The sequence below is a fragment of the Musca autumnalis genome, unplaced genomic scaffold (genome assembly GCF_047663935.1).
Source record: "Musca autumnalis isolate F117 unplaced genomic scaffold, ASM4766393v1 scaffold_4, whole genome shotgun sequence".
Lineage (NCBI taxonomy): Eukaryota > Metazoa > Arthropoda > Insecta > Diptera > Muscidae > Musca > Musca autumnalis.
The window spans coordinates 152,907,220-152,931,581 of NW_027411977.1; the positions used below are offsets into that span (position 1 = coordinate 152,907,220).

At 36.8% G+C, this 24,362-nt stretch overlaps 1 protein-coding gene and 1 long non-coding RNA gene across 2 annotated transcripts in view; one reads left to right on the plus strand and one right to left on the minus strand.

Annotated features, from left to right (window-relative positions):
- chb (CLIP-associating protein) overlaps positions 1–7,353 on the plus strand; it is a 33,216-nt gene extending 25,863 nt beyond the window's left edge. Inside the window, exon 3 of the mRNA XM_073986968.1 lies at positions 961–7,353. Within this exon, the coding sequence (XP_073843069.1) occupies positions 1,011–5,519 (4,509 nt within the window). The 5' untranslated portion in view covers positions 961–1,010 and the 3' untranslated portion in view covers positions 5,520–7,353. The remainder of the gene's footprint in view (positions 1–960) is intronic.
- Positions 7,354–14,967: 7,614 nt separating this feature from the next.
- Positions 14,968–21,964, minus strand: LOC141402369 (uncharacterized). Its single transcript, XR_012412604.1, has 3 exons — positions 21,483–21,964; positions 16,128–21,416; positions 14,968–16,061 (listed from the first exon to the last, which is right to left on the minus strand). It is a non-coding gene; the product is annotated as an uncharacterized lncRNA (long non-coding RNA).
- Between the last annotated feature and the right edge of the window lie 2,398 nt (positions 21,965–24,362).

Here is a 24,362-nt window from a genome sequence, read left to right on the forward strand (position 1 = left end):
CTAAAAGCAAACTAATATTGGGCGTATAACGCCGGGCACAGCTATTCATCGGCGGTATGTACACATTTAGCAGCTCTACCTCGACAGTATCACACTTTACTGCTACCCCCATTCCCTCCATGTATGGGTCACTAGAGCCAAGCTCAAGCGAGATAGGTCTGTACTGGACAGACTGGTGTATTAGGAATACAAGTCCTCCTCCTCCCCTTCTTGTGCGATCCTTCCGCAAAACGTGAGCTTTGTTTCCTAGATCGCGGCGACCATGATGTTTTTCCGACTCATAAAGTCCAGAATTTCACTGACCTTATTGCGGAGACTGTTGCAATTGAAATGCAGGAATGATGCATTTCCGGGCCGTTGAACAACAACATGTGGTGTTAGATGCTGCATTTGTTGTTGTTGTTGGGGAGACTGCGGGGGCGTCTCGTATTCCTCGTCGCTTGTTTGGCGACTTCTTCAGAGGACTTGTGATAATATTTTTAAATCTTGTTACATTGATTTTATATTAATTAAACATAGAAGACAATTAACAAGAATTAAAAGCTAGATCACAGTGAGATTTTTTTAAATACCCAAATGAACACCTAAGAATGTATATTTCAGGAATTTGCTTAGTATTGGGTAAATACCGGGTGTAATTTCATCAATATGTATTTGGAACCGTTTTGGCCCTGGAGGCTAGGAACCGTGTTTTTAATAAAAGAAATTAAATTAAAAGCTCTCTAGCAATATAAATTCATAATCATTGCTTTTAATATATACATATGTATTTATGATCTGTTTCTCTAAAACGATTCGTAGTAACAATATTAGAAAGAAATTCTTGAGGAATATCCAATCATAATAAATAACATTTCCAGACACAACATTATAGCCTTTCAGATACGATCAAATCACCTTAACCAACACCGTTTATTCTTACTTTCAAACGTTTTCTTCTGTTCTATCATTTATTTTCAGATATATTATCGTATCCTTCAGAAGCAAACAAGGATTAATTTATCTCAAAGATGGCATATCGGAAACCCAACGATTTGGATGGCTTTATACAGCTGATGCCAAAGGCAGACATGCGAGTTAAAGGACAACTGGCCGAAGATCTTGTAACATTCCTGAGCGATGACACCAATTCGATTGTATGCATGGACATGGGCCTTTTAGTTGATGGTCTTATGCCTTGGTTAACAGGAAGTCATTTCAAAATTGCACAAAAATCTCTGGAAGCCTTTACTGAGCTCATAAAACGGCTGGGTCCTGATTTCAACGCATATACGTCAACGGTGTTGCCGCATGTTATAGACCGGCTGGGCGATAGCAAGGACACCGTGCGTGAAAAAGCACAGCTTCTTTTGCAGACTTTGATGGAACACAAAGTTCTTACTCCACAGGTATTGCTCGATAAGTTGGCAGCTAGCTGTTTTAAGCACAAAAATGCCAAAGTACGTGAGGAGTTTTTACAGACAATTGTCAATACGCTCAGCGTCTATGGAACCTCACAACTAAGTGTACGTAACTACATCCAATCGATTTGCATCCTACTTGGAGATCCCACGGTATCAGTCCGTGACTCGGCCATACAAACTTTAGTTGAGATCTATAAACATGTGGGTGACCGTTTGAGACCCGATCTAAGGCGCAGAGATGATTTGCCTGCCTCCAAATTGGCCATACTTGAGCAGAAATTTGATCAAATTAAAAATGATGGTCTTCTATTAAAATCAGCACTACTTTCTACACAATCTCACATCAACAACAATGGCCACGATGAAGCAGATAATATTGCTGCCCGCGATAGACCAACAAAAATCGTGAAACGAACTGTTTCGGCAACGATGCGCAGTAAAAATAATATTGCTGCCGAAAGTGCAGCTGATGCCGGAGCAGTAACAATGGAAATATTTGAGGCCTCCTTCGAGGCTGTGCCTCATTTAAACATATTTCATCCGAAGGACATGGATGACATTTACAGAAGTGTTTTGGCCATCTTAAGTGACAAGAATGCCGATTGGGACAAACGAGTTGATGCCCTCAAAAAAATACGCTCTCTGCTCTTACTGAACATGCAATCTCAGCCGCAATTTGCAACAGTTCAGTTAAAAGAGTTATCGATATCATTCCTAGACATACTAAAAGAAGAATTGCGATCACAGGTTATCAGAGAGGCGTGCATCACTATTGCGTACATGTCGAAGGTATTACAAAATAAACTGGACAAGTTTTGCGAATACATTATGGAACAGCTAATACTGTTGATACAGAATTCGGCAAAGGTCATTGCTTCCGCTTCGACTTTGGCCGTAAAGTACATTATTAAATATAATCATGCGCCAAAATTAGTAAAAATAATTGCAGACATGCTACAGACTTCCAAATCTAAAGATATTCGAGCAGCGTTATGCGAAATTATTTGCTTGCTGTGCGAAGAATGGCCAACAAAGGCTATAGAGAAGAGCGCTCCTTTATTGCGTGACACACTTAAAAAGTCAATTAGTGATGCTGACAGTGAAGCACGACGACATTCCAGGCGCGCTTATTGGGTGTACCGACGACATTTTCCCGATTTGGCTGACCAGATATATGGTACCTTAGATATAGCAGCTCAAAAAGCTTTAGAGAGAGAAAGAGATGGTGCCGGAGGTGGGGGTACAGGTACTAGTGGTGCAGGAACTGAAGAGCGCCGTGCAACCGTGGCAGCTTCCCGGATTCAACGTTCACCCGGTTCTATACAGAAACCTACGCCAGGAATGCGAAGCGTTTCTGCTGTGGACACGGCAGCCGCAAACCGAGCAAAGGCAAGAGCTCAATATGCGTTCCTTGCACGTAAAAAGGCTGCGAATACTGCAGCGTCAACAACAAATTCAACACCAAGTAGTGCAACGGGATCATTGCCACGTTCAAGACTGGGAACGACAACTCAGCAACAAAGTACGCAGCAAACAGCTACAACAAATAGCAGCAGTGTGTCTCCTAGAGTTCGTGGCCGTGCTGGTGTATCACAATCACAACCGGGATCAAGGTCAACATCGCCAAGCTCTAAATTGCGAGAACAGCATGGCATTGGTTCGTATTACAGGCCAACTGGAACCATACCCAAAAAGGCATCGGGCATTCCCAGATCACTGGCTAGCTCGCGAGAAACAAGTCCGACAAGAAGTGGAGGTGGGATGCTTATGAAGCGTAGTATGTACACAACTGGAAATTCGCGTCGAACGCCAGAACGTAATCAACCCACACGTCAACTAGCTGCAGCTCGTTTGCTCCAACAGAGTCGGGACGCTGAGAATGCTCTCGCTGACGCTTTATCCCCCGATGGTAGTGGTGGAGATTATGCTTCCATGGGTGACTATAGTCGAGACCGTGGTGGGGGATACTCTGCTGGTGCTCGTTTAAGCAGAAAACTAATGAATCGTGACGAATCAGACGATTCAGAAGCATCGTCAGTCTGCTCCGAAAGATCTTTTGACTCGTCATACACAAGAGGAAACAACTCAAATTATTCCTTATCCGGATCAAGAAATCGATTGGATTGGAGTTTCCTCAGACCTCCATTCGAAGATATTGATACCATTATTCAGTACTGCGCTTCGACACACTGGTCGGAACGCAAAGATGGTCTCATCAGCCTGACACATTATTTAGCCGACGGTAAAGAACTCACACCACAGCAGCTTCAGCTGGTTTTGGATACGTTCCGCAAAATGTTCATGGATACGCACACAAAAGTATACTCGCTTTTCCTGGAAACTGTCACAGAGTTGATATTGGCCTATTCAAATGACCTGCACGATTGGTTGTTCATCTTACTTACTCGCCTTTTTAATAAGTTGGGCACCGAACTGTTGAACTCGATGCATGGAAAAATCTGGAAGACATTGCAGGTTGTTCATGAATATTTCCCCACAGATCTCCAAATGAAAGACGTCTTCCGTATACTCTCTGACACAGCCCAGACTCCTTGTACTAAAACTCGGATTGCTATTCTCAAATTTCTCACCAGCCTAGCAAATACCTACTGCAAAAACACCGATTTTCCAGGTTCAGAAGATGGCACTGTATTACCCATTGTTGAAAAGGCCCTATTGAAAATCGTTCAAATGGCTGGTGATCAAAAAAGCCTCGAACTGAGAAATCAAGCACGTCATTGCTTGATTGCTTTATACAATCTGAATACGCCACAAATGACTAGGGTATTGTCGACTCTGCCCAAAGCGTGCCAGGACTCGGCCAAGGTGTGCATTCAGACACACTTGCGACGCAGCAGTACATCGGGTACAAATTCCCCTTCGTCTTCACCTCTATCGAGCTCCAGTCCGAAGCCACTACAAAGTCCCAACGTTAGTGGACCATTTTCTTCACTTCAACCCCAATTTACTAGTCCAAGGTCACGCCAGTCCTCTGTAACAGACAATGACTTGCTTGGTTACTCAGAAGTCGATGTCCAACAAAATATCCAAAAAACAACAGAAGAAATTCGAAATTGCTTTGGTGGCTTTGATACACAATACAATTCATTAGCCAACAATTCTAACGGCGGTGCTGGCTATAATGGGCATGCCAGCGAGGCGATTGACTCTTGTGCATCGTCAAATTCCAAAACTCAGTCGGCCACCACAACGGAATCCAATACTCCGGAAAGCACTACAATGCGTCTGGACGGAAACCTTTTGGAACAACATCACAAAATGACAACTAGTGCTCTAGGTTCGGCATTAGCCCAAACAAATTCTTCATCAAACTACGTAGAATTCAAGTTTGCCGATAATGGTGAAATTATCTTACAGAACGGTATGCAGGAGAGCGAAATAATTAAAATAGCTCTTAGTCTCACCCCCGATATGCCAGCGCAACAAGTGCAGTCATCGTTATACAATCTGTCTGTCTGCATCAAAGCCGGCAATTGTGAATTGCCAAACAAACACTTCCGGGCCATCATGAAAATGTTATTGAATATGCTCGATGCCACATCAAACGAAGTAGTGGTGGAGGCCCTCCACGTTCTCAGCAAGATATTACGTCGAGCCCAAATGAAACCAAACTGGATTAACTTTGTGGAGCTGATTCTCCTTAAAATCATTAACTGTTATCCCAAAAGTAAGGAAACAATGCGGGAGCTGGACATGATAATACCGCGAATCGTGCCAGCGCTTCCACTCAATCTGACCATAAACATTGTGAACCCTGTGATTGCCACAGGAACGTATCCAGTAAATCTGTGTGCCTTGAAATTGCTTACCGAGTTGGCAGATCGTCATGGCTCCGAGCTAACAGAAACTCAACTTGAAATGGTGTTTCCCCATTTGGCCCGACTTACCGACGATTATCAATCAATGGTACGTAAAGCAGCCGTATTTTGCATCGTCAAATTGTACATTGTGATGGGTGAGGAGAAAGTAAAGCCAAAGTTGACTATGCTGAATCCAAGCAAAGTGCGTCTACTCAACGTCTACATTGAAAAGCAACGCGGCATAACTAGCGGTGGCGGCAGTTCAACCAAGAATTCTTCAGCATCATCCTCATGATTGTCGCGAACCCTCCAACAACATCAGCAAATGGAAATAGGGGACGTTAGATACTAAGTCGTGGTTTATCATCTAGGTAGAAACAATAGTAGTTGAACGAACGTCACTCACTGAGTTATTGCGTGCGGCAATACTTTGCTTGTGCTTTCGGTTGTATATATGGATGCGTTCCGGGGGATTGCCAACAACAACGACCACAATTGCTTTGTGGTACTATGTCCCACAATTCCATTTGGATTTTCACAAACAGCACATCATCAACATTATTATGGGTTCTAAACCAATAAATAAACCAATCAAGTTGATGTGTTTCCGCAGTCTACGACGGAAAATATTAATACTGTTATGATTGGCATTAGACGTTAGGCGTCGTCAGGCCTCAACACTATCTACCTTAGAAGTAAATCGCCACCACTCTCGGTTAAGTGCATTTCGTTTCATTTTACTTATTTTCTATAAAGTTTAATTTCTTTTTATACGGACTTCATTACTTCATTTAACTTTTTGTTCTCTCTCCCTTTGTCAGTCTGTCTCTTTGTACGTTTTTTTTTATGCCTAAACCCTATTTATATATATTTTCATTATTTTAAGTATAATATCTATATCTTCTAATCATCCACCTCTTTATGTTCGTCATATAATAAACCTATACGTTTTCTTTGCCACCCAACTACTCGAAAGCCTACTACGAAAAGAAAATAACTACAAGTCAGACCTTTGTAATTAATTTTGTCTAAATTTATTTTAATTCTCTTTTAATTTAAGTTATACATCTAATGGTAAATACATACATAGTATAATATTAATAATATAATAAAGAAACAATAATAATAATTCTCTAATATAACGATATTTATAGCGAAAAGAAAAACGACACGATAGAACAAAATCTTTACGAATTACTTCATTTAAAGCCGTAAAATCATTTGAATCGCAAACGTCATTAATGTCAGCTGTCGTTGCTACAGTACCTCGAATCGAACTGGATGCATATAGTCAGACCGACAAATAACTGCATCGATTCATTTACTTTGATATACATTGGGCTACTTCACACTCATACTTCTACAGGGAATTGTTTGTAGTGCATCAAAAGAATGAAGCAAATATTTAGCTATTCAATTTAGACACATTTCTTTGAACTGTTTGTTTACATTATATCATTCAAATCGCCTCAAAAATAGGTGGATACTACTAATAAATGCTTGTAATTTGCGCTATTATGTGTGTTTGTTTACTTAAAATTTGTACAAATTGTTACTGGATGTTGTTCGTTTACTCTACAGTACAATGCAAAAGACCTTAGTCGATTACAAGAAGTTGCTGGACTTGAACAAATTTGTACAAATTATTGAGTAAACGAACATACCTATTGTCATTATTTGTGCTAGTGTAATGTGAGTAGGTTGAAGTTTGTCCGCAGCAAAGAGCAAATTTTGTGAAAACGGCAGAGGTTGGATTATTAACGACGCTGATTATAATCGAATGTTTCATTAATTAGCTTTTGTGACTTATTTATTTAAAATAAATGGATAAATAATATGTATGTCCTGTAGGTTAGCAATGCAAATATATAAGCAAAAAACTTACGTATGTATGTAAACATATACAAATATATTGTTTTATTTAAATTTGTATTGATTTTATTAACAGAGTTTCTCTGCTACTTATGTATATGTCACATTATTAATGCAAATGCAAATTTAGCAATATCCTTAACAATAATAACTAAAATACTATTTAATCAATTGAATACAATTTTAAATCGTTAAATGATTCTTCATTTTTATATAACTTATGTACAAATAATAAAACTAATTCACTAAGAAAAAAACAACAACATAAGTTGGCGGGTTAGTAAGACAAGAGTATAATACATTTACATTAGAGTTTTTACTAGGTTTACCTTGGATTGATGAGATGCTGAAAAGTAGAATCATCAACTCGTGCATAGGAGAGAGTTCCGTTTGGAAAACTGTTAATAGAGGCACACCACGGGAGGGTGTTCTCTCACTTCTGCTATGGCTGCTTCTGGTGATGAATGACATTCTTATGTGTTTCGACCGACCTATGGTGGTTTACGCTTATGATGAGGTAGTCCGACTTCCGTATTGTCAGTTGCTTTGTATTCGTGCATGAAACTAGGGGTTATTAAAACGAGTTCCATACTAGAGTAATTTTATGAAATTGCAGTAGTGGGGAAATCGATTTAACCCGGATATGCCGACGGGCAAACTAATGCAGCAATTTTCGTGATTTTCGAAAATAGCGTTATTCTGACTCAAATTGTTACAAAACTGAAGAAAAAATAAAGAAATGGATTTTAAGGCCGTACTACATGTAGGACACTCGGCAATATACGTATGCAAAAGACAAATGTAGTTTTATTATGTTTGGAGCATAGTCATTGGAGAATTGAGTAAAAACTTGCACCAAATCACCATCAAAAATTTTTTAAAACAATTCCAGGGTTTTAGGTAAAATTTCCTGATCACATGGTGAAATAATAGCATCGAGTCTTCCAAATTTTGCTTCGCTCTTTTCACTGACGTATGAAGCCGTCAGTGAGAAGAAAAAAGCAAGATTTGTTACAATAACTCAAGTGCAATATCGTCATCGATATCTGAAACAGTGGAATAAAGATTTCGAAAAAAATCAGCTTCAACATTCAATAATGGAGGAGATAAATTTTTAAAATTCGCTTCATCTGCTCCAGGATCTTCATCTATAATGTAATTAGGAGGCTTCTATAAAGGTTTCTGGCCTAATAATGAAAACGCAAATATTTATCAATAAAAATAGTTTTGTTGTTTTCTAAAGTATTTTCCATCATGATTTATACACTTTTGGCAGCACTCAAACCAATTGTTCAAGCACTTTTTCCACTCCGGTTGGGACATCTTCAAAACATGGTTTTTGAACGCTTCAACAGCATCTTCTGGCGACGAAAATCGTTGACCACACCTTTTTTCTTTATGTGCGGGAATCAAATGAAGACATTGGGTTCCAAGTCAGGGCTGTACGGCGGATGACCCATAAATTCCGGTAAAAAATGCTTTGGTTCGAATCGATATGTAAGAGCTCACATTGTCATTGTGCACAATGATTCGACTTTTCTTGTTCGTTTCCGAAGACATCAGACATCAAACAAATTGTGGTGTACCACTCAGAACTTATCGTCGTAGGTTTTTCAAGCCATATATATTGAATCTCAGATTTATTTATGACAAAAATAGGACAATAAAATGAACAAATTTATATTTGAAAGAAAACACAAATGATATGTTCGAATATACTAGATAGACTGAAGAAAAATTTTCTATAAAAGTTTTTCTTCAACTTGAAATTATTTTCTCCGATTGCTTTGAATTCAATTGTTGTAGAATAGCTTGCTCTTCAACACCCCCTCTCAATCGGATATGCCAATAAGTTCTGTTAGTTGATTAAATCGTTTTTGATCTGTTGCCTTAGTAAATGTATCAGCCAGTTGATCCTTACTATTAATTGATTTTAGCTCTATTTTACCAACAGCAACATTATCTCTTACGAAATGGTGCTTTATATCGATATGTTTGGCTCGCTTACTTTCTTTATTGGATGCCATACCAATACAACCACGGTTGTCTTCAAATATTGTAACTGGTTGATCCTGTCTAATCGCATCAAGATCTTCCAACAAACCTTTCAACCATATAGCTTCTGTGGTTGCCAAGCTTAATGCAATGTACTCCGCTTCGCTAGATGATATTGCAACAGTCTGCTGCTTCTTACTGCACCATGACACTGTGCAGCCAAAAACTTTGAAGACGTAACCGCTTACAGATTTTCTATCAGTTGCATCTGAAGCCCAGTCAGCATCCACGAATCCCAATATTGTTTCATCATTAGGCTTAAAATGCAGTTTATATGATATTGTTCCCTTGAGGTACCTTACGATTCGCTTCAAGTGCTGCCAGTGCAATTCAGACGGATTTTCTTGATAACGTGCCAAATATCCAACAGCAAAACATATATCTGGCCTTGAACAAAGCATCAGGTACATTAAACTTCCGAGTAATTCACGATATGGATGATTACACTTATTTCCGCTTTCACGTTGCAACTGCAATCCCTTCTCCATAGGACTTTTCACGGAATTGCAATCCGTCATTCCAAATTTGTGTAAAACCTTATTGACGCTTGCTGCTTGTGAAATTGATATTTGGGTTTTGTTAATCTCAATTTTCACACCTAAGAAAAATTTCAGAACTCCACAATCGGTCATTTCAAATTTGATAGACAGATCCCTTTTAACCTTTTCAATTGAGGACAGCAATAATTAAATCATCGACGTATAAAATAATTACCAAATCATCATCATGAGAATTGCTAGTTTTGTGTAAAGACAGTAGTCATGTTTAGATCTGATGAACCCCAGCGAAATAATATGGTCATTGAACTTTATATTCCAACAACGTGGTGCCTGTTTGAGTCCATATAATGATTTTCTTAACTTTACGGCCACACCTTTTGTGGTTATGCCATCAGGAATTTCCATAAACACATCCTCTTTAAGATCTCCATGTAGAAATGCTGTTTTTACGTCTAGCTGATGAAATATGTAATTCCGTTTCATGCCAACAGCAAGTAACAAACGTATGGTAGTTAAGTTTGCGACGGGTGCATATGTTTCGAAAACATCTACTCCCTCTTGTTGAAGGTATCCCTTAGCTACTAAACGAGCTTTATATTTAGTTGGATTGCCATCTTCGTCTTCTTTTATTCGAAAAATCCATTTGGATTTTAACAACTTTACATTTCGCGGAGCTTCAACTTCTTCCCATACCTGGTTCTTTTTCAATGACGTTACTTCCTCAGCAATTGCATCATACCATTTGGCAGCATCTTCCAATCCAGAAATTTCTTTATAACTTTCCGGTATTCTTTTTGATAAAACTGTTGCTTCGAATCCAGTGATGTAATTCAAAAGTTTGCTTCTTCACTCGAAGTTGTATTATTATTTCCAGTTTCAGCTTCATCATTTGGTATCTCTGAGGCACTTTGATTAATGGGAAGTTCAGCAGTGTCATCAAACACAGCAGATTGATTTGGTTCAGTAGACACGACACCATCATTCTCCCCCTCTTGCTCGTGACTTCTTCTTACAAATATTGCTTCACCACTTCTATCGTCAGTTGTTAGAGAATAGGGAAACAGTTTTCGTCAAATTTCACATATCTGGAAATTATGATCTTCTTTTTCATAGTATCCCATAGTCTATAGCCGTTTGGTGCATAACCTACCATCACAGTTTTGATACTTCTGGGGTCAAGTTTTTTTCTATGGGATTTTGGTACCCAGCTGTATGCCTTGCACCCAAAAACTTTAATTTTATCAAATTTCGGTTTTTCGCCAAACCACATTTCTGCTGGAGTTTTAAATTCATTTAGACTTCTAGTTGGACAACGATTAATAATGTAAACGGCAGCTAGAGCGGCTTCACACCACATCTCCTTGGGTAACTTGGATTCCATCAGCATTGTTCTCATTTTGTCACACAAGGTTCTGTTAAACCGTTCTGCGACCCCATTTTGTTGCGGAGAGTAAGCAACGGTAGGCTCAATCTGTATTCCTTTTCTTTTGTACCAGTCGTGTTGTTTCTTGGAAAAATATTCTCCGCCTTGGTCAGTAGTAATTTTTGATATTGACATTCCGCTGAATTGACTAGTGACCATAGCTTCGTATTGTTTGAATACTTCGAATACTTCTGACTTCTTCTTAATTGTATACACCACTGCAAAGTGAGTGTAATCATCTATAAAACTAACGAAGTATCTTGCACCATTCCATGCAATCTTTTCGAATGGTCCACACACATCAGAGTGAATCCTCTCCAGTACTCTTTTCGCTCTTACCCGTGTATCATCGTATGGTTCTCGGCATTGTTTGCCCTCTACACATGCATCGCAAAATGCTAACTGTTCGTTCTGTATATTCACATTTTCGATTGCATTCATTTTTGGTAATTTCTTTAAACCACTAGCGCCGATGTGACCTGGTCTTCGATGCCATAAAGCTACATCATTTTTGTCGGAAGTCAGAGCGGTTGCCATTGTTACATTTATCTTTAATTCATACAGATTTCCAGATAATTGTGCTGATGCTATTATCTTACCGTTCTTAACTATATTTGCTTTGTTTCCAGTGAATTTGACTTGGGCACCTGCAGAAGTCAATTTTCTTACAGATAAAAGATTGTCCCGCAAATCTGGAACATATAGCACGTCCTTCATTACAAGGGGAACTCGGTTACTACTGATACCATTGATTTCTCCATAATGCCGTGCAAGTAGGGATTCATTATTCTTGGCAACATTAATTTCTACAGGTTCTTGCAAGACTTTGAGATTTTTAAAGCACCACTTTTCGTTGACAAGGTGGTCACTGGCGCCCGAGTCCAATTTAAAAGTTATGGTATTTCCGTCGTCTTTGTTCTTTTGGCTCCCACCATAAAACATACTGCATGTTTGCTAGCTACATACCCTTCTTTTTGCCTGCAATTACGTGCTTGATGGCCAAACTTGTGACATTTAAAGCATTTTCCATTGAATTTCTTCGGATTCTTACGGCTTTTCCCCATGAACGCCGTCTTCTCTTCGGCTACCTCTTCGTATCGATCGGACAATTTCACATCCTCCGTCATCAGCCTTTCCTTTATCATATTAATAGTAAGTTTACCATCTTCCACGTTCTGCAACGCCGTAACTAGCGGGTCGTACTTTTCCGGTAATGTTAAAAAGAATTGTACAATTACATCTGGCTCTTCAACATTTGCCCCAGCCAATCGCAACTGCCGAACCAAATTTTCAAAGGCATTTATATGAGATAAGACGCTGTCACCTTCATTCATTTTCATTTTTGAGAGCCTTTTCCGAATTAAAAGTTGTGTCATCATAGACTTCTTAGCAAAAACGGAATTCAAACTTTCCCACATTTCTTTTGCGTTCTTCTTATCACGAACATAACACAAACAGTCAGAATGTATGAATCCGACGAGTCTATCTTTTGCCTTCTTATCATTCTTCTTAAAAATGGCTAGTTTGGAAGCTTCATCGGGGGGATCGTCGGTTAGAACGTCCAATATACCCAAATTGTCCATGTGCAACTTTACTCGAAATTGCCAGTCATCAAATCCCGAGCCGTTAAACTGCGGTATTCCATGAGATTCTTTTGAGTCGCCCATAACCTATTGAATCTCAGATTTATTTATGACAAAAATAGGACAATAAAATTAACAAATTTATATTTGAAAGAAAACACAAATGATATGTTCGAATATACTAGATAGACTGAAGAAAAATTTTCTATAAAAGTTTTTCTTCAACTTGAAATTATTTTCTCCGATTGCTTTGAATTCAATTGTTGTAGAATAGCTTGCTCTTCAACAATATAGTCGCCATATGATCACTTTAACCGCAGAAACAGGCGACCGTTTGTTTCGAAGTGCTTCTTCAAAGAACAACTTTAGTTGGATTTGGCTCGTGTTCGAAGACCCCATGGTCGATTGCTGTTTTGTTTCGAGCTCATACGCATATATCCATTAGGGTTATGACTTTTAGACCTTTTTTCTCAAAAATGATTTCCTGTAGCGAGAATGAATGAACTTTTGCCTATTAATGCCAAAAATAACTTTTATTCCATTTAAATATTAAAAAAGGTCACACACAAACCACTTTCAATTTATATGATATATGGAATAAAGTTATGTATGATATAAAATGATATATATGTTATGATATGGCGATAAAATTAGTGAGAAACAAAAGCTTATGTCATTTTGGTTATATCGTGTGGTTTTAAAGCTTTTTTTGAGCTGTATATGTGCTTAAAGTGACTCCAACATTTTTTCAAAAAAGCTCATTTATGAAAACTTTGAAAGCTTTTTGTGCGTGAGCTTTTTTGTCGAATCAACTTATAATTAAGATTTTATCTAATCTTAGGCAACAGTTCATCAAAATATGATACAGGGATATGAGGTTGTAAAAAAGTCATAACCCTAATATCCATCATTCGTTACCTGTGACGATTGTATGAACGTCATGTGAAGCACCGCTATCGTATTTTTTCAACATTTCTCTGTACCAATCGACACGAGCCTTTTTTGAGCGATTGTCAAATTGTGGAGGTTCCAACGATAACAAACCTTTTTTACGGACAGATGTTCATGCAATATAGAATGTATGTTGGTGCAAAAAATGACCAAGGCTGCCTCTATCTCACATGACGATAAGAAAGGTATTATACAAATATTTTGATTGCTTGTAACCATATTTTATTTATCTTTTATATTTTATGCGAGTTGTCGTAGTTTGGTGTGTGAAAAATAATAAGGACACTTCATGACGTCTTTTAATAAGGACCAAACTTGAAAGAAATGAATGCAGGATTTAACTAAATAAAGGTAGATAAAGTGTTTCAGTGTCATTAATACTTTGTAGACGATCCTTTGTTTTCTAAAACGGAAGCGCATCGTCTGGGCATCGAGTCGACCAAATTTTGGCACTTCTCTACTGGTATCGCGTCCTACGCAACCTGTATAAGTTGCCAAAGGTCGCCATAATTTGATGGACACTTTCCCCTGCTTGATTTTTATACCCTCCACCATAGGATGGGGGTATATTAAGTTTGTCACTACGTTTGTAACTCCTCGAAATAATCATTGTAGACCCCACAAAGTATATATATTCTTGATCAGCGTGCAATTCTACATCGATATAGCCATGTCCGTCCGTCTGTGGAAATCACTCTAGCGTCCAAACGGATTGACGTAGGTTGATGAAATTTTGGGAAAATATGTTATATTTACGTAGGACTTTTGGTATTGAAAGCGGGCTATGTAGGTCCACGCTTTCGTATAGCCCCCATACAAAATGACGCGTGACGCGTCGTCGTTTTAAGGAATTTTTGAGATATTTGGCCCATTTTACCACCGAATTGGTTGTAATTTGGTACTTTGTGTCTCCAGAGGCCAAAAAATATTCCTGCCAAAGTTGGGTTATATAGGTCCACGTTTTGGTATAGCCCCCATATAAGGCCCCATATAAAGTACGCGTCATTTGAATATATTTTGAATGTATTAGACCCATTTGATCACAGAATTGGTTGTAATTTGGTATTTTGTGTCTTCAGAGGCCAGAAAACATTCCTACCAAAGTTGGGTTATATAGGTCCACGTTTTGGTATAGCCCCCACATAAGGCCCCTTATAAAGAACGCGTCATTTTAATATATTTTGAATGTATTAGACCCATTTGACCAAAGAATCGGTTGTAACTTTGTATTTTGTGTTTCCAGAGGCTAAGAAACATTTCTGCCATAAAATGTTTATACAGGTCCACGTGTTGATATAGCCCCCATAATACAATATCTCCCGATTTTCGATATTTTGAACGTTTTAGCCCCATTATCACACCTAGATGGCTGAAATTTGGTATTTAGTCTTCTTTAGGCGTATAAAACTTTCCCCCAGAAATTTGTAGGTATAGGTCCACGCCATCATATAGCCCCCATAGAACGGTACCTTCCGAATTTCGGTATTTTGAAGGTTGTGGCCACATTAATCCACCGAAATGGCCGAAATTTGTGGTGGAGGATATAAAAAGTTCGGCCGGACCAAACTTAACGCTTTTCTTACTTGTTTAACTTCATTCCACAACATTTTTCAATCGGGTTCAAATAAAGGGATTGTATGGGCCATTCTAACAACTTAACTTAATTATCCTGGAACACCTTTTTTCATTTTGCCGTCATTTTTGGGTCATTAACCTTGCTGAAGACTCATTTGAGAGGCACGCCCCCCTCAGCATACGGAAGAAATATATTTTTCAAAATTTCAATGTAATCTGGTGATTTCAAAAACACTTTGAATGCTGTATAGAGACCCCACAGCATAGTAAGAAAATGAGCCCCACACCATGCTGTTACCTCTGCCATATTTAGCCGCCTTCAGAGTATATTTTGGGTAATATTATTGATTTTTAGGTCTTCAAACCTGATAAACTCCTCTATCGGAACAAAAAAAATATATTTGGTTTCATCAGACCAAAGAATGGTACGCAATTTTTCGTAGACCAAGCGATGTGATTTCTAGCAACCTGTATTATTTGCTGAATATTTTTATACTCTACACCACTACGTGGGAAGTGTATAATTTTTCGATTAAAATGATACTTTTCTGACACTGTGAGCTCTAATGTGGCCACCCCAGAGTGTTTTAGGAGTTGTTGATGCGTCAAAATTAATATTTAAGTAGTTTTTTATTTGTAAAGATGTGGTAAAAGGATCTTTTTTAATCATCGAATAACGCATTTATTACTACAGGTGCAATTTTTGGATTTCAGCTACGACTTTTATCTTTGAAGTTCACTTAGCTGCATCCTCCACCATTGTTTTTAAAGATTCTAAGCTTTTTCTGTATTTTTTCTGTATGAATTTCCTTCTTTATGTAAACATTTAATGATTTCTCGAGTAGCGTGATAACAATGACCATATTTGCAAAGAAAAACTGAAAAATACCGGTAGATTTAACATTTAACGAATATAAATTAATTCATTTTAAACTTTTACTTACTTTACGTTTTCGTATTATGATCATTACCGTCACGTTTCAAAGTTTCGTATAATTGTACATTTCTGAGTCAACTGATGTCCAAGGATTATATTAGACAATATTACAAGACAATTCAAAGCCTTCTGTATGTAATTTGCGCCAAGAATTCTGCGGAATCTATTAACTTCCTGAGATATCTGAGTAAATACGTGCATTTATCGATGTTCAGGAAGGAATATTTTGCACAAAATCAACTCCAAAGCTTTCTAGGCTCTCAAGATTTGCAATCTGACACTAATAGCCCGTTTCCACGGTACGTCGTTCGTTCTCTATTCGTTGTTCGACCCATAACTACGAATAAATTACTTATTTCCCCATACAAAATTTTCTACGTTGTTCGATTAGAAATACTCTCTGAACGACGAATAAGTTTGTCCCATCCCTAACAAATGAGAGAATTAATCGAAAAAAATAATTATGACATGTCTAAATTCAAAATTGAAAAATTTGTTGAAAACACAAAAGTTTTTAGAAAAAAGGAAAAAGATGAATGAAAATTAATGTACTAAACTTTTTATATGGAGGCAGAAGGAAGATGGTTGTTTTTCCTTCTTAATTCCACACACTTTTCTTGGCCATTAGTTCAAAATCGCGTAAAAAATCAGAAACAAAAAGAAAGCAAAAATCTGTATACACAAACATTGTCTTGACATGTCTCTCCCTTTAATTTTGAAAATAGAAAAATATAAAAATATATTGAAAATATAAAATTATTCAGAATTTATGGAAAAAATTAATGAAATGTGTATAGTTACATATAAAGGATACATTTGAAGGAAAGTCTATTGCTTTTCCTATTCATTTAATGTATATTTTATGTGTTTTCGGTTCAAATTTTCGTGAAAACAAGGAAACAAAAATTATGGAAATTTTGTTTATGTTTCTGTTAATGGTGTTCCGAATGGTGTCGTGGAAACGGGTTAATTCGTGTACGTCGTTCGACAGACCAACAACGTAATTGAAACGCTCGTGTGAACATGACATAAGGGGTCGATCATCGATAACAATTATCGTTGAGTGGCGTTGCCAGTTGTCAAAATTGATCCACGTATGGCAACTCTCAACTGAAGTTGCGAATCTCAGTTGACGAAGCGGCTGTTTTTCATTTTTGAAGAAACAAGAAGTAAAATAGAAGGAAAAATAAACATTTTGTTAACAATTATTGATTCTTTGCATGATTAATTAATTTTGTGTATCAATAGGGTGAAAATAACGACAAAGCAACAGTTCGAAATATTAATTGATAAACTGAGTGAAAATCCAAACTTACCCCGAGGAGTTCGGGAGTTTTGGTGAAACCAAAGCCACAGCGGATGAAGCGAACACCTGAAGAGTGGCAGAGTCTGGATTCACTTTAAAGCAAAGTTGAAAAAGAAAATGCCCCAAAATAAAATAAACTTCAACGACACTGGTGGTGGTCCATCAAAATAAGTGAATTTATCGCCTTTAAAGCGGACAGCAGCAAATCTTTTGCAAATGAATTTGGTGACAAATACAGTAGGTTCAGTTTAAGTACAAATGACGAACATCCTCCTTTGGACCCATAATGTATAATGTGCACATGTGCTCCATCTATATAGCCAACTACACCAGGGAATTTCGTTTTTGAATAAAAATGGTTTTTATTTTGCCTTTTTTCCTCCTCTGTCAACTTCGAAACACACAATTTGTCCTCTATCAAGTGGACAATTTCCTTCAATACTCTCGACAATGTAGATTGAGCCATGCAATTGTTGAAACCATTGCCATGGGAATTTTGGAAACTTCCGTCCTCAAAGAATCGCAACGCTGCGCACACTTTTAAAAGTGGGGGTATTGCTGTTGATCTGTAACTTACTTTGAAGTCATCCTTTAACGTTTCCACAACGTAAACTACGGCATCCTTTTGCAATCGAAAATACGCCTTAAACCTGAAATAATTTACTGATTACACAGATCTTTCCACATGATCATCAGCTTACAGTGCAGATGGCAATTCCAATGGATTCGACTTGTCCCTCAAATTTCTTCTAATAGATGCAATGTCCTGGACATTTTTTTCATCATGAAAAAATAATTCCACCGAACTTATCATTTTTTGGGACAGCAAATAAAACTTGTGCTTTTTATAAATATAAAGTACAGTACCTAAAAACGCAAAGAATTTTGCAAGGGTCAGCTTTAATGAACTATACAAGAAGTCCGACCTTATATAACGGCATTAAACCCCCAAAAATTATTTTTTCCCCTAATATATATCTCAGCACCCAGAGACATTCGCCAAAACTATAAAATGTAAAATTTTACTGCTAATTCCATAAATTGTACGATAATAAACATATTTCTTTGGGGTGTATGTAAACTTTTGTCCCCATCATTTTTTGGTTTTTGTAAAATTTACCGTTATTTGTGTTACGGAATATACTTTTGTTGTATTAAATATTGTTTATTAGCGAGAAGAAATAAAACTGTATACTTGGAATTTCATAAAAATCATTACTTACCCTAAAACCCGAGATTTAGGGGGTGTATGTAAACTTTTGTCCCTGACTGTATGTCATAGAGCTGGCAAAAAATCGATGGCACTATCGATAATATCGATTGTTATTTAAAAATTCAATATCGATAGATAGTTTTACCTATCGATATTATCGGAATAACAACCCCTAACCTGAAATTCATTGAAATAAATAGAAATTTCGCTACTTTTCGGTTATATGTGTGTGAGAAAGTAAGCCCGTAGTCACACGTACACATTTTTCGGTAAAGTAAAATGTATTTTTTTATATTTTTTTATAAAATAAAAGCAATTGTTTTTTCTGCCTCACATTTCTGTGAACTATTTATGCAAAATTTCAAGAAAATCATTGACATTTCCGCCATTTTCATTTCCAAATTAATGGTGATGACAGCTTAACGATAATATCGATAGCAATCGATATTTTAAAACATTATATCGAAAATATCTAATGTTGGGAATATCGATGGTTTGCCAGCTCTAGTATGTCATCTAAAATCACATATTAGCCCTGTTCCAGAACTAAAAAGTTTTTACAATTTTTACCACTTTTACACATTTTGCGTTCCCGTACACAAAATTTATATGAAAATCGTTTACGACTTTTACAACTTTTACGACTTTTACCACTTTATAAAGTACGGGAACAGGCCAATTATTAATTTTTTGACATATACTTTCGCTACGTATTGATTTTTACCATGATACAATAAGAAAGGTAGCATTATCAGCCCAGCTGAAGCCCAGCTGATGGTAACATAATGTGTCAATTGCATTGAATTTATGTCAAATTTTGACATCTTATGTTACCAAAAACGGCAGTTGCTGCTACCTCCTTATTGTATCATGATTTTTACAACTGTTAAAATTAAAAAAAAAAAACATAGAACACCAACAAAAATAAAATATGCATATAAATTTTTTTTCGCACCGATTGCGTGGCATCTTCACACTTTTCCAAATTTCACAAAACTGAAATCTTTGATCATAAATAATACGCACAAGCAATTACTTTAGACAAAACTTATCAAAGTACGCTTTGTTCACCGTTATGTTCTGTAGCGCAGCAGCAAGTTCATTAGAAAATTTAACGTAAAATAAACACAGAAACCTACAAATAATAGGCGTACTACATGTAGTACACTCGGCATATCTGGGTTAAGAACCCCTAGTTTCATGCACGAATACAAAGCAACTGACAATACGGAAGTCGGCTGTAGTGCTGATAAGTGGCAAATTCTTACCAACCCCGTCTGATCTCATGCAGAGTGTTTTAGTACAACTCGCAAGCTGGGTCCAGGACACTGGTCTAAGTAAACCCAGAGAAGACGGAAATTGTACTATTCACAAAGAAACGCAGCCTTCAGTTCTGGACGGGGTGGCCTTAGAACATTCTACGGAAGCAGTACAGTGCATTCTGGACCATTGCATGATATGGAAAAGTAATATCGAGGAGCAAACGAAGAAAGGACTCATAGCACTTTACTCCTGTAAGAACTCCATTAGGAATAACTGGGGATTGAGACCGCAAATGATACACTGGTTGTATGTAACCGTTGTCCTATCTGTGCTTACCTACAGGCTACTTGTTTGTTGGCAAGAACTTTGGAACAAGTGTACAAAGGACCGCATCATTACTGATTACCGCTTAGATTAACAGCACTCTTCAAGCCACTTTAAACGTCATTTTGTATCTCCAACCTCTTTACATCCCAACCCAGTTTCAAACGGCAAGAACGGATTTATGGGTCGATTCCGTACTGCGACGCGAGTAAAGTCGCGTCGTCAATCGTCTCTGCGACAAAATTTAAAAATTGTAGTACAAAAAGCGATAGAAAATAATCGTCGATAACAAGTTATCGGTGATGTAGCGGAGCGTTTTTTGTTTTGATTTGAATAAATCAGAAAAAAAATATCAGAGGAAGTTGTACACAAAAGTTATAGTTTTCTAAAATGATAAGCTCACTGGAACTATTTTTTGATGACAATGAAGAAAGTATAGTTAACGTAGCATCTATCAGGCGACACTTAAGAGATAAATCGAATCCTTTAGACTTTCCATCAGTATTGTGAGTATGTTTTGTTTCCAACATTCATCAAAATAATTGTTAATTTTGTAGGTTTAAAGCCTATTTTCAGCTTCCAAAAGACGTTATTTTTATAGCAGAGGCATTAAAAAATGACTTGAAAAAAACCCACAGATCAACAGCAATACAGCCACTCCTTAAAGTGTGTGCTGCTTTAAGATTTTTTGCAGAAGGAAACTTTCAAAAATCCCATGGCAATGACTTTAACCTCGGGATGGCTCAGCCCACATTGTCAAATGTATTAAGTGAAGTTCTGGAGTTAATAGAGGAAAAACTGTGTAAAATTTGAATTGTTTCCAAATTAACAGAAGAGGAAAAGCGTCAAAATAAAAACTATTTTTATTCAAAAACAAATTTCCTGGGCGTTGTCGGATGCATTAACGGAACACACGTACATGTAATGGCACCAAAGGAAGATGTTCGCCATTTATATCTGAATAGACATTTTTTGAGACATGTTTTTCTTTAGTTTGGATTTAAAATGGGTCCATAATCTGTGCCATTCATCTGGTGTACGCACACAACTATTTAATTGCTCCGCAACATCCTTCCACACCTCATCAGAAAGCCACTTCTTTCGCCAAAAAGTCTGACTCCACGAGCTACGTTTGGGTCGGCTTCCATTTTTTCAAGTAGCATTTGTAGTAATTTTTACCAATATAAGTACTGAAAAACCAAAAAAGTACATAATATTAAATAAATTTACTTAAAATAAATGAAAACGTTACTTACGTTTCGATTTTTAGTTTTTATTCGTTTGTAAAAATGCACGGCGTCAGCTAATTTGTTGTCGCTGGAAAATGAACTTTATGGCGACAGAATTTGGCGTCGTCGGGCGACTTTTGCCATACGTAATGAAAAAATTGCAACTGGCAACGCGACACGACTCGCGTCACAATACGGAATCGACCCATTAAACCCAGAGAGTCAGGATTTTGGACATGAACAATTCTTAAAACTTATTTGTATTCAGCTTGAATTAAACGGCAGGTGCTGCATAAGCGATTACATGTCCACTTCCTTCGATGTTGACTCTTTACCCGTTATCTTTCCAAGTAGGGAGGCATGGGTTAAGGGGATTTCTCCTTTGGACGGTCTGACAATATACAGAGACGAACATTGAACACTCATACAAGCTTGACGATAGCTGCAGCATTTTTCAGGCATAATGGGAAACGATGGACTACAGTGGGTGTCACTGAAAATGATGTTACCTGAACCAAAAAATGTTAACATTGATAACTTCGAAAAGTGTTGAGATTTGTTAATAATTCAAAAACAATTTTATGGGCTGAAAAGTTATCTTTACGAAGGCATACACATAGATACATATGGTCACCTGAAATGCCCAAAGACGTAACCCTCAAAGGGTTACGTTGACGGTTAAGTCTTTGGGCATTTCAGGTGACGACATATTCCATTTACAGTACCGTTATACTAAAATTTGACGGGAAAACAAATGTTGGACATTTAAAATGTTGCACCGCAATAATCGATAAATTATTATTAACAGGCTGTTTCACTATGAAAATGAAAACGTAAGAAAAACTACTAAACTCGAGTATGATTTTCAAATGTTGTAGTTGTTTCAAACCAAGGCACATTTATATAAGGTAGATGCATGAATTACAACAACTAAAGGCCTCGGCACATAAGAAGCATGGCACTCTTGTTGAAGTCATAAGTCCCAATTTACATTAGGCGAGTTTACTTGCGGCAATTGTCAGTTTGTTGGTGAGAGAGGGTGCTGAGAGGCTAAGGGTTACCATATGCCTCACCTCTCTCTCCAACAAAATGACAATTGCCGCAAGTAAACTCGCCCAATGTAAATTGGGACTATCTGATAAAAGACTAATAAAAAGATTTCAGAATCACATTTGAATTAGGTCGAACTTGGTCTTGAGTCATTTACCAGATATGACTTATGCCATGTTCATACTAGAATTTGAATCACGTAGTTCGTTCTCAAAATTACGTACACGAATTAACCCGTTCATACGACATGGTACACAATTCATTGCAATATGATTTATATTTTCATACTTTTTATTTTCTGATTTTAAAGAAAGTTTCATCCAAAAGACGAGTAAAATAAATTGATATGAACTGAAAAACTATTTGTCCTTCTTTCAGATATCTATTTAATATTTAATTACATTATTTTCATTCATCTTTTCTATTTTTTCTCACAATTTTGGTGTTTTCAGCAAATAAAAATATTTTTCTATTTTCAAAATTAACGAGAGAGAGACCTGCCAAAATACCATTTTGGTATACAGACTTTCTGGCAGGCATTTGATTTTTGTTTTTAAATTTGTACGCGAATTTGAAACGATGGACAAGAAATGCAACTGCAATAAACGTAAATAGAAAATTTGCTATGATTTGAATGTTTATTAGGCCTTGTACACACGCTGCGACTTTTGATGCATGCATCACCATTTTTTTAGCGGTGTTGCAAAAAATAGTAGTGATGAAGGGAATGAAAATGTACGATATGTATGAAATGTAAAATTTCATGACTAATCATTTAATTTATTAATACCATTTAGAATGTTAAAATTATTTAATGTACATCATGGATTTAAAAGAATGTAATAAAAATAAATGGACTAAACTTCCTCCTTTATTTGATAAGTATGTTGTTAGTTTTTTATTGCCTTCATAGTTGAAACTGAATTGCTTGTGTTCCAAATGTGTTTTTAAAACATCAAAATGCGAACTGCAGAAAAAAAGAATTTAATTTTTTGAATCGATTGGATTAATATTGACGCCGTTCGTTGCTCAATTTGTTGTGAACACTCATATCAATACAAAGTAATTGTTGTAATTGAAAACAAAAGAAAAAGAAAAGTAATTGTCGAAGTTTTATTACCTGTATCTCGTAGAATGGAATAACCCGAATGTTGGAAAATACCTTTTTACCTAACAATGTTTTTTCCAAAAATTTTCTTATTTACATTTGTCGAGAAATATTTACAAATATTTTTACCTGTTTCAATAATTTTGGTTTAACAATTTATACCTACATTCATTCAACAATCATAGCATGTATGTAAAATCGTACACGTTTGTTACAAAAATTACACTTCTTACAATATTACGAAAAAATGCAACCCTACAAGTACGAAAATGGTGATGCATGCATCAAAAGTCGCAGCGTGTGTACAAGGCCTTAGTCCTTAAACCGATTACTTTTCATTCAGGGTTTGCAGTTTTACTAAAAAATTTTGGGTTTTTAATAAATTTTAAATTTTATATTTTTCCTGTCATAATTAATTTATTTCGATAAATTCTCTCATTTGTTAGAGATGGGACATAGTTTATCGTCGTTCTGAGAGTAATTTAAATTGAACAAAGTACACAAATCGTTGTTCGTTCTCAAAATTTTGTATGGGAAATGAAGTAATTATATCGTAATTTGGGGTCGAACAACGAATAGAGAACGAATTACCGTCAGTCTGAACAAGGCATTAAGCAAGAATGCCATGCTTCTTAGGTCCGTGTTTAGACACACAAATTTCTCGTGAAAGTAAATTCAGTTTTTAGGCAATGGGGGGTAGGAAAGAGTATTGAGGAGCTCTTTCCTCTCCGCTCTCTCCCAAAAAAACT